The following is a 12,157-nucleotide window of genomic DNA, read 5'->3' on the forward strand; positions in this document are numbered from 1 at the left end:
CCAGGGCCGGTTTCAAGCCGATTTGATCATATTGGGCCCCGCATCTTGACGCGCTAGGGAGTGTTTTTCTGCATTATGAAGTACAAAATACTACAGGAAACGTAAAATAAAACGTGAAATAATCTTTTTTATAATATTAAATTTGTTTTCAGTAAATTTGGTAAATTCATAAGTGCAGCGATGCCAATAACTTGCATCTGGCGAAAGAAGCTTTTCAAAGCTGAAACTAATTAAAGCATACTTGGCCTGCGGTTTCACAAGAAAGACTCGAAAGTTCGTCGATACTTTTTATAGGAAGCGAGATTGCTAAAGCTATTGAATTTGAAAATATTTTGAATGATTTTGCTAATAAAATGCTAGAAAAATCTTTTTCTAAAAGAGTATAATCGAATTGCCCGTTTAGCCTTTCTTGCCGTTAAAAGTAAAACAATAAAAGCATCAGCATTACCTTGAACTTTGTTTTAAAGCAAGTTTTGAATGTATATATTTTTTGGTTTGTATGTTTTTTATGAAATATAAACACCCATAAATTTTACTATGAAGAGTAGGGGCCCCGCCATCAGATTTTCAATTGGGCCCCACAGTTTCTAGCACCGGCCCTGGTCAATCAAATGTCGTATAACAAAATGCATATGTAATTTTTAGAAAGTTTATGGTTTGTTTCATTAGTATAGGCCCAAATATATTTCATTTCACGTGTAATGACCCAAAGGCGATACATCAGGCTGCGTGACTGGAAAAGTTTTTTATTATAATCAGTATTTTCTATGAAATCCTTCTGTGAAAATGCAAAAACACTTCCACCCTTGAAATAAAATAAGGAATTAAGATTTGCACAAAAACGAAAATACTATAAAATAACATGCGCTGCTTGAACACGTGAAATTTTAATCAGCCGAGATGCACTCGCATTAGGAATCTTTCGAATTGCGTAGATCTAATAAAACTTGAAACGTGATTTAAGCTCAAGTAGACAAATAAAAATACCATTTATAGATAACTCAGACATAACGAATAACGCGTTATTCACCACCATAGATACAAAATCTATTAATTTACCTATATATATTATCGTCGCTTTCCGTATCAGCTGGTATTTCTGTGTTCCCTGTAGTTTTTGAAACCGTCCGGTCACGCTATTACAATCCATGTTTTACTAGATGGCAATGAAATATGTTGCTTTAAATTTCATTCGTGGGCTTATGGGATTGGAAAAAAATAATTCCTTAATAAAGCGGCGCGCAAGCGTCACTTTGCACAGACTTTTATCATTAACGCTGAAGAGTGAGTCACTTTGTCGAATTGGAACCATGCAATAGGTAGCCAGCAATCGTTATTCGTTTAACTTTGCTGATGCTGCGAAAATCTTACCTTGACAGGTGGATATGCCTCATCATCGAATGTGAAATATGGTTTACTCGCCTTTCTTTTTGTTTTCGTTACATTAACAATTTATTGCACCAGGTAAATAACATTGCACACTAAAGATTGGGCAGATTTTGGGCAGATTGGGACATTGGCTTGGCGTAGGGAGCATATGAGCATGGGTACATTAAGCATTTACCCACCATCACCACATTGGGGGTAGATATTGGGTAGACTGAAAAGCATGAACTGTAGCTCCAGTTTCTTTCCATACCAAGTTGTTAGGAGAGAAACACTATATATGAAATTAAACATCATACATCAAAGAAACAAGTAAAAATCATGTTGAAAAATATAATTAATTATGGGTAAGTGTGATGATGCACAACACTCAGTAAAGTTTTTAACAAACTAAAATGTACTTTTACTGAATCATAAATATTGTTTTCAAAATCTACGATTATCAGTCAAACTAGATATTATGGGGATTTTAGAAATTCTTGTTTTCAAATTCTGTTCAAGCTTTTTAAATTAAATAAGTTTCATTAAAGCAGCTAATTTTTTCAAAAACATAATTCTATTTATCAGGCTTTAAAAAAGTTTAAATGCTTTTACATGAATATACGACGAAATGTAAATTTATCTCTCAAATACTAAAGCAAACAAAGTACAAATTACATGCATTTGAAGGTAATTGATTTGCATATTAGAGAATAATAGGCTTCAAGTATCAAAAGGAAATTATTTACACAGATACAGGAATATATATAAAATGCTACAATAGAAATGGAAAAATTAACCAAGCTCTAACTAGGATTTAGTAAAGCACAATGGCTGATATTTTTGAAAAACGAAATGTACACTCATATTACAGCTGATAATGATAACAATTAATTTCTACAGAAATAAGAATTCAAATAAAACAATATTTCTAAAACTAACAAACTAAAATAGCAAATTAGAGACAATTAGGAAGGAATAACTAATTATTACAAAATAAGTTGAAGTATATTTCTGATAAAAAAGGTTCATTGTACATCGAATAGATTAGAAGCTGTGATTGCATAAGTAATTAGTTCAGTATTATATATAAACATCTCTCTATATGTATGAAATTAATATTATAATTTTATCATCAATTCTATGAGACTACTTATTATTCTTCCTTCTGAACAGTAACATAACTATTTTGTGTGCAGCAAAACTCCTTAATCACTTATAATTTTATTACATTGAAGCCTACTGATATCTATAGTTACTAACATGAGTGAACAGAGTTGATAATTAACCTGTATCACAAAGCTGACTGGTCCATATATTATTTAGCAATGACTTGCAGCATTAAGATTCTAATGAATGGAATAAAGACGATATAAAATAATTATAAAAGTGTAGTTGAAGAGAAAACTGCATATTTGATTTTCATGATTAGCACCAATGAAATAAAGGAAGAATTAAAAGAAAATATAATTATCTGTAGCCAACAGAAGTAAATATGGATTTTAAATTACCATATATAAAAAACAATGCAGATTGCTGAATTATGACAATATTTTCAAGTGATAAGAATACTGATTGTGAATCTCTTTTCATGCAAAATAAAGCCATATATACCGGTACATCTCAAATTAATATAATAACACCAATCATGGCTAGCAAGGTCGAATTTTAATGAAAATATAAACTCAATATATTGAAATATTATCAGTGGGACATTTGAATTGCATATTTGAAAAATCATAATTATACAGGCACCACTCAAATAAAAGTTGAAAGCATATATTAGAAAAAGGCATTGGAAAAGCTAATGGAGGCCAATATGGTGGTATCCTTTGGTTAATTACAGCTTCTGCCACCAAACAAGTTCATTCTACATCCGAATATAGATCAGATTTTGGTAATCAGGCTAATAGCGGAGTGCTCAACTAGCCTTCTCTGCCAGGATAAATACAAAACTTGTATTTAGCAATTAAATAAGCAGACTAGTTAGAGGAAAACTTGTGAGAAGTATTCAAAAACTTGGCTCAAAGCATCTTTTTTTCAATAAACACAAAAATACTCTTTTCTTTTTGTAAAGTCTTGAAACAACTTTTCCCAGTATGATAATGACTAACATTATTGATAGTAATTGAGATGGAACTGATTAATAGTGGAAGAATAAAATGTATAAAAACGGGTCAAATATGCAAACGAAGTGAGTAACAATACAAGAGTCTGGAAGTCGATCTACAAATACCGTATTTGATCGTTTGGTAGCCCGGGCCCATATTTTTTTCAACCAACTCACTTACCGGGCCCTTATTATGACCGGCTCTTATTCAAGCACGGGCTCTTGTTATTTTAGATCGTTACAATAATTAATTTATTGTTATTTCCAGTTCTCAAGTATGATTTAAACGAAAATAAAAAATTTTGACTGCTTCTACGCACGGCAGGTACAAATCCGCAAAAGAAGGAAGTTTTGCAACGTGCTATCAATATTGAAACGACGCAATTGGGCGTCGCGACGCCGAGTTTGGGAACCATGGTGTTACGTAATCAATGCTACCTGTTATGTACTTGAACGCCTAAGACGTGAGTGTTATCTACCGGCGCTTAAAACTCAACAGCGATGTGACGATGCGCTTCTTATTTCCTACCACTGAAAAATCAGCTTTTACGTCGGGCGGGTATTCGAGCACCGGCCCTTATGTATTTTTATGTTCTGTTCACACGGGCGGCTATTCAAACGGGCCCTTAATCAAGATCGAGCGGTAAAACGAGCATATACATATATGCATAATTATCATGGAGTTGATCAACAATAAAAGGATGACACAGATAAAAACGATGAAAAATTGAGAAAATATAAATTGTTGGTTTTGAAAATTCTGACTAATTAACGTTGATTAACAGTATAGAGTTTGATTTAAAAACAAAAAGTTGAGTCAAATCCGACTGATATTGCAGTTCATCAAACAATATAATATGTAAGTAAGTGGCATAATGGAATGCTTGATAATGACAATATAAAATCAATGGAGGAGTTCTAATATTATATTGTCCATGTAGAGTCCAACGTCCATTGTTGATTTTGTATTGTTAGTATTCAATTCCTACACAACTTTTACAAGATAGCTACAGGTAGTTCCGGGAAACTTATTTTTTATCACTGTACCCCCAAAGTTTGCTGTTTTATCTTGAAAATTGCATTGAGATATATAAAATGTCTTTTAAAGATGTCTTGAAAATTCCCTTTAGATATATAAAATGTCCTTTGAAGATATCTTGAAAATTGCCTTTAGATATATAAAATGTCCTTTAAAGATATATAAAATAAATGTCCTTTAAAGATATATAAAATGTCCTTTAAAGATATCTGAGTCATTCTGACTGATATTGCAGTTCACCGAACTTTATAATATTTATAAGTGGCTTCATAATGACACTACGAAATCAGTGGATGAGTTTTAATATAGTATTGTCCGGATAGTGTTGAGCGTCCATTGTTGATCATCTACTGTTAGTATTCAATTCCTGCTGCCTCTTAATTTCGCCTTCAATGCATCACGAAGTTTATCGAGATGGTCATCATCAGGATATCCATTGCTGAAAAAGATTAGATTGCATGAGAGATAATGGTAGTTGCATATGAGTCTGATTTCAATTAACTGTAAAAAATAAGATGTTCGATAAAAGAACACTGAAAATCACAAATATTTGACTCCTTAGTACTAAGAAATGCTTAACTTAGCAATGCCTGTGTGAGTGAGATTTAAATATATTGATGAGTAAAAAGAATGTCAAGTCAACTTTACTCGTAGGTAGAGATGAATGTCTAAACAGGTAATTTTTTCAGGTATTTGATTTCATTGATACTGTACTAAAATATGAAACATCAAAATCACTAAGCCCAACACCTTAGCCATGGTGCAAGGGAAGGCTTCGTCGAACATTGAACATTTTAGAGTTTTGAAACCGAGTAATGCCCCAAAGTCTTATTGTCTGCTTGAACAGAGCACTCACTGATCAAACCGAAGTTGTAAAACCACCAAATAAAATATATATTCATGATGCGCGATGGCATAATGGTTGAAGCGTTAAACTTAATTGGGTTGGCATCGCAAACTGCACAACTTTGGTTTAAGTCCAATGGCCATCACCCTACCAAAAACATTGGGAGGTAATGCCGAACCAAAAAAGAAACTAGTTCTGCCAAATATTATTAGCTCCTTTAATATTGCTACATATCAGTGGAAGCTTAAACAGGGCTTTGTTCACAGCAAAATGTGTCGATAATCGTCGTATATATAAAACTCAAATATCTCGTTTATAATAGAATTTTAAGAATAAGCAGTGTAAGTGTAACTATAATTTATATGTTGGATGCCCAATGAAACATTGACAGCAGAGAAGCAGAAAATTTAGTCGTTACTGGAATACGGATCAAATAGTTACAAAATTGGACAACCATAATTCCAATGACAGATGTGACAACAGAGAAACCTAGTAAACAACAGCTGGTAGTTGAACCTGGTTACAGTCACGTTGCAGACAATTCAAGCCTGAATACCATAATGGTTGATTCTAATTGTTACTAAGAAATTATCCTCAGTCACATACACCCTAACATTTTGCAACAGCATGACAAATCATGGTCAATATTTATCAGGAATAGAAAGAACACTTCCTGGCCATCCCTCACCCATCAACTGAAATTCGATGGATGCGACGGTTTCTTATATATAAAAAGCTTTGTTATATATAGCTTTGTTATGGGATCAAAATCGCAGCCCAAAGATGCCTTTCTTTGATTTATATATAGGAGTTTGCCAAATGATGTTTAGTACAAATCATGACTTTTTGTGTGAAAGTCCGTTTATCTAACTTCGCATGGAAGGTCAGTTTGGTAAATAAATATTGCTTTGGTTGAACCTAATTTTTGCAATTCATATTTTAAAAATCTTGAATCTCAAATTTTGTTTGAACTAATTTTTTATTACATAATTACTTCATATAACTCACTCGAGGTTCCTTTTTATCCCTATAATAATTGTACAGATTATTCAACTAAAGAACTTACTTATCTGGGCCTCCAAGTTTGTTAGTCTTATGAGGAATTTCATCATTCCATATTATTTCTCCTCTGCTGCTTCCAATTATCTGAATCTTGAAGAGTAATCCTGTATTGAATGCTTTCTCTAGCAAGGGTATGGGTCCAATGTAGGGCAAATATTCAGTGAACTTCTTGGCCTCATATGAAACTCTCTGCAAAAATAAACATAAGTTATTCAACTTTTATCTCTGATAAATTATTAAAACTGATATAAACACAGGTGCTCCAGAAGTATGCGCACCAAGATGTCGCACAACCTGAATCCTAACCGATACACACACATACTATATTCAGGTTGTGCGCCATCTTGGTGCGCATACTCCTGAAGGTCCAAAAGCTTTAAACTAAAATTTCTGCAGCTCAGAATCGATTTCTCAGAAGCAGACAGTTGCAAAAGCATTTTTTGGTGATTTTAGTTGGGATGTTTTCAAATACTCGCTCTGAACAAGGCACAAAACAAGCAGGCACTGATACGTAAATACCTTAATTGAACGATTGGAATCTTTCTCACTAAACATTGACTATCAAAACATTTGATTTCTAGGTAAGGAGGAGGGCACACATTTGAACCAAAGATGTTTTACATGTGCAAACAAGTAAAATATCCTCAGGAAACATATATTCAGTGGCACCTTGTTCAGAGTTGCCTTTACATAACATTTATTAGAAAAAATTTTTAATTTTTCAGAAAAGAAATCAAACATAATATAAATATTATTGGGAGCAGAGTTAGAATATGATGACACTAACATATTACTGATACACAAAAAATCCACTGATATGTAAGAGGTTATTTATGAAAAAACCAAAAGACCAACATTTTTTCAGGCAGAGCATTGCTTGCCAATTTATATACATCGTTGGTGAGATCGTCGATTTGGGATTTGAAGATTAATGTGAAGAGAAGTAGCCAAACTACGTTAGCATCACAGGTTGAAAATCCTGGATTCAAGCACATTACTCAGTGCATAATGCAATAGATAGGAGTTTATGATAAATTAGGTTGGCAATGCAACCAGAAAGATTTCAGTACTACAATGAATAGTAGTGCCTTGCGGATCAGTGGCCGCTCATACATAGCCCTGTTTGGAACAAAAGACATGACAAACGTTTCATAGAATAAATTCATATGGTAAGTTAGTCATTTTAGGCGTTTGGAATCTTATAGTCGGACAAAACTATCAGACTTAAGATAAATTATGATGATTATTGCCAAAATGAAATACCTAATATACTATTTCATATAAATTCTTAAATAATATTTTTTTCCAATATTAAATATATTCTAAATTGGGCCATGCCCAACAAGAGTCCTTCAAAATCACTGTACAATTAGAGATGTACCGATACCACTTTTGTCGCCGATACCGATACCAGCTAAAAGCGCCGATACCGATACTACAAAAAGGCAGATATTCCGATACCGATACTATGTAATTATTACTTAATTAGGTGTGCTGTGTAGGGCAGACGGGTTAAAACAATGGTCTTTGAGCGTTGTTTATAGTACACATTATTGCAGATCGAAAAAAAAAGATATATCACATAATATGAAATTAATGTGTTTGCTTTAACTGATTAAGATACATTGTACAGTAACGCTAGTAATCTCAGTGTTCATATAGAAAACTCATAAGCCGGGATGTCCAATTTGAATTTAATATATCGCGACATTCGAATATCGTTATTCGTGTTTAAAAGAATATCGATTATCACCCACACATTCTAGCGCCGCCGTCCTACGTTCAAATTAAAAGCATTTTACAAATATTTTATTTCGTGGCTAATTGTAATCGTCGAAGCAATAAGTCAAAGCCAACATGAAGGAATATCAATCAGCACCGACAAAAAGAAGGCCTACCTATAACCGTCGAGGATGTTATTTTACTTCACTATTCTATAATATTTTACAATTGCTATATATTTTGAGACAGTCTAGGGCTAGGCGATCATGTCAATATATCTATAAAGTAATTGTGTAGTTAAACAAAATTAAAATTGATACCTGCGTAGAGGGATAATTGTGTCGGAATTTAGTTTATCGGTGTCGTTAGACTAAATGACACTGGTTCTTGACGACAAACAGTCAGAATTTATACCCGTGATAAAAGTTAATGTGCCGTTAATAAGAACCCCAATTCCACTGTATGATTTAAAACTGGGCGCCTAGTTGCTTTTTGTTATGTGCTGTGTTGATATATTTCTTCATAATTACTATGTAATATTAAAAATGTCAATATAAAAATTTGACAGCGAAAATAGTTCAGCTAGTTTGGCTGATAAATAGCTAAAAACACGTGAATCCTATTCTCTCGCGGGGGTGGGGACATGTATGGCTCATAGCTCAGGATCTCTCCAGACAAAAAATAGGTGGTATTCCAACTTATCTTTTAAAACATTCTGGACCATATCAAAAAGGTAAATATATCGGAAATATCGGCCTTAATTTAACCGATACTGATAAATGGCAGATACCGAAAAAATGGCCGATATTGCAGATACCGATACCGATACATCGGTACATCTCTATGTACAATTACATATGTGGAAATTTAATTCAGTAATGCAGAATAACTGATATGAACACAGCTTGGATTGATTTTTGCAATGTCAGATTCTAACGAAAGTCATACGATTTCCTTCAATAATCAAATGCTTCAAAAGACAAATTTTGAAATGAAAACCTCAAATCAAGAATTTGCTCCATGTAATATAAACAATTGTGAATATATTCATTTATTTTGGACATCAGCACTGGTAGAGGTAAATTCTGCAAGGGGCCATTAAACCAACATAAAAAACTGCTTTCTGGAAACATCGGAAAAAATTTCTAGAACATCTAAGCACTAAGGTGTTGTGATGGCCTTGTGGTTATAGCATTGGGACTTAGCTATGTTGGATCATAATTTGAAGGTCTCAAGTCCCATGCCCACTGCTTTATCCAAGATGTAATAACTTGAGTAGGCAATTCCGAAACGAAAAATTATAGTCCACAAATAGCAGCTTCTTATGCATTAGCGGTTACTTATGCAGGGCCCTGTTTAAAGTGAACAATGTAATAACGAAAAGTGTAATTAGGATTCAATTGCTATTTGGGGGCAGGAAAATTGTGTTTGGAATATTCAATGTTAAACATACAATCAATATATATTAATACAACAAGAATCCTGGTTCCAGTAAATACATAATTTAATATTCAACCAACTGAATTCATTACATGACTCACATTCAGACTTCCAGCAGGGAATGAATAGGTGATGGCAGAAGTTCCAAGAAACCACCTTCCATATCCTGGCAGTTTTTCATCCAACCTTTCCACTGTCATTCTTCCACCAGGTGGTTGCTGGTTGATGATTCTTAGACCAGATGAAGTAGCTTGACTTGAAGACTGAGATTCTGTAAATTGGAAAATTATTTCAGTTTATGTAAATTAGCATAAGATTCAGGTATTCGTTTAAAATAAAAAGTGGGGAAGGCTGATAATTATAATTATTCATAAAGTAGAGAGAAACTTTTTTATCGTTCTCAGTTCACGAGCAAAATAACAATATCTGGGATGTCAATAGCATAACAACCAGTCAAAGTTTAAATCAGGTAATACATTATTAAAAATGGGAAACCATGAGGAAGGCGCTCATTCATAGCCTGTCACAGCTCATTACAGGTATTACACATAATTACTTGAGGCCTAGTTTGGAACAGAACAGTTGGGAACAGCTACACACTTATTGAATCACTATGTAGCAATATTTATTCCAAGGGCTGGAAAGAATAATGGAAGGGATAATGGAATAATGGAAAGTGGTTAATAATGATGTTAATTCTCCAAAATGAATGGTTCAGAATTATAAATCAACAACTAGACATGAACAACTTAACAGTATTAGTGCTCAGTGCTCACTTTATCGAACTCAGCTAAGCAGGGGCATGTCAAATGTTTATGCTGCCCCCCTAGAGACGTGCCCAGCAGCTAAGAAACACAAAAGAGATTGTACCTGAAGTGTCACTCCTGTATCCACCCACTGCTTCCATCTTTGGCTCTTGTACATTCATAGATCCGTGACTACTTGATGCAGTGTTGCCCAAGGAAGTTTCTGTATCTGCTTTAGTACTTGGAACAGTGAAAGATGCTTTCTGAGCTGCCTGATCTGTGGACTTTTCATCAGCTCGAGAAAATATTTCATCAACAAGTAGATCGTAACATTTACGAGAATCGTTGACCAAAGTTTCTGAGCGAATGGTTTGTTTGAGAAATTGCAGGGGGAATTTTCCGAGATCGAGAAGGCTAAACAGTTCATGAAAATGTTTTTTCCTTTTCTGAATATCTTGTTTAATCCATCTAAGAGTTCCATGCCATTTAACAGTCTCGGAAGAATATTTTGTGTTTGGGGATTTGTAAATCCTTATGATCTCATCTTTGCTGATATCACAAAACTCTTTTTTCTCAATGACTTGTTCGAAAGTTGCTTCCAGAAATCGATTCATCACATCTTTCACAGCATTTGAGTTTGTAACTCGATGAGTTTCAGCCAGATTCTTCAGGATGAAGCAGTTGTCAATCTCAAGATTTGTCTCAAGATTCTTGACATCAGAGAATAATGCAGTGATGATTGAATTCTTCGCAATATCATTACTTTTCACCAATGGTTCTTCCAATACAGTCTCCAGAAGAAATTTGAAAGGATAAGTCTGGATATTGATGACTGTAACAAGATCGGCAAAACATCTCTCTGCATCTTCATCTTTTGCTCTTGCCCATGTCATCATAGCTTGCCATGATGTTTGATAACTCACATTTGAAACTTTTATGTAACGCATGAGATCTGGCTTGATAATGAATGGGAACATCTCAGAGGAAATTACTGATTTGAAATTAGTGATCAAAACCTGTTCTGCTTGCTCTTTTATATCATGGCGATCGTATGCTTGAGCCAAGTTGATGACAGAAAGGCAATTGGTCGAAGAGACATGGGTTTTCAAGTAATGGAAGCAAAAGTTTGTCAAGCCAACCATTTGTAACAGGTTGGATGCTTGCAGGATTTGTTGAACGTATTCCATTTTCAAATTTCCTACTCCTTTATACATGAATTCTATACATTGGGAAATCCCATTCTGATCGACATCCTTCATATTGATAAAACCGTCACGAGATTCCTTCATTTTGCTCGTAAACATCGCTTTAAAGTATCCTGATGAGGCTGCCAAGACACAGCGATGAGCACGAAAGGATTTGTCACCAACTTTGACATCAAAATCACAGAGAATGTTTTGTTCTCTCAAGTTATCGAGTGATGTCATAAGCAAACCGGCTTGGGTTGAATTTGTTTGTTTAATGTAATCTTCATTCATGATCATTCAGCTCGACCTTACTCAGATCAGTAACTAAATATAACAATCCTAACACCTGCATAAAAACAATACATTTTGTTAACCTCTGTGGATCATCTTCCAAATCAAAACTACATTTTATTATTGAACATAATAGATGAATTGCTCATGTCAGCATATTACTTTACAGTTGGTGGTCTGAATTCCTAGAGAAATTAACAAATGAGAAATCTCGCCATAACAAACATGTGACCTCCGAGTTGTTATTATTATTTCCAACAATGGCTATGAACCCAGAATGTTCAATTGCTTAGAAACTGCCTGTGGTTACGTACAACTCTCCCATCAGGACTTTTTACACAATATTAT

General features: G+C 34.1%; 1 protein-coding gene across 3 annotated transcripts in view; it reads right to left on the reverse strand.

Moving 5' to 3' along the window:
* Positions 1-1,505: 1,505 nt before the first annotated feature.
* LOC120333287 (uncharacterized) overlaps positions 1,506-12,157 on the reverse strand; it is a 40,679-nt gene continuing 30,027 nt past the window's right edge. The window contains exons 9-11 of one of the 3 annotated variants that reach the window (XM_078113419.1): positions 9,687-9,856; positions 6,428-6,612; positions 1,506-4,953 (exon numbers count right to left, since the gene is read on the reverse strand). In XM_078113419.1, the coding sequence (XP_077969545.1) occupies positions 4,875-4,953; positions 6,428-6,612; positions 9,687-9,856 (434 nt within the window). In that variant the 3' untranslated portion in view covers positions 1,506-4,874. The remainder of the gene's footprint in view (positions 4,954-6,427; positions 6,613-9,686; positions 9,857-12,157) is intronic. The other 2 variants (XM_078113420.1, XM_078113418.1) reach the window with 2 other exon arrangements.

This window comes from Styela clava, chromosome 6 (genome assembly GCF_964204865.1).
Source record: "Styela clava chromosome 6, kaStyClav1.hap1.2, whole genome shotgun sequence".
Taxonomy (NCBI): domain Eukaryota; kingdom Metazoa; phylum Chordata; class Ascidiacea; order Stolidobranchia; family Styelidae; genus Styela; species Styela clava.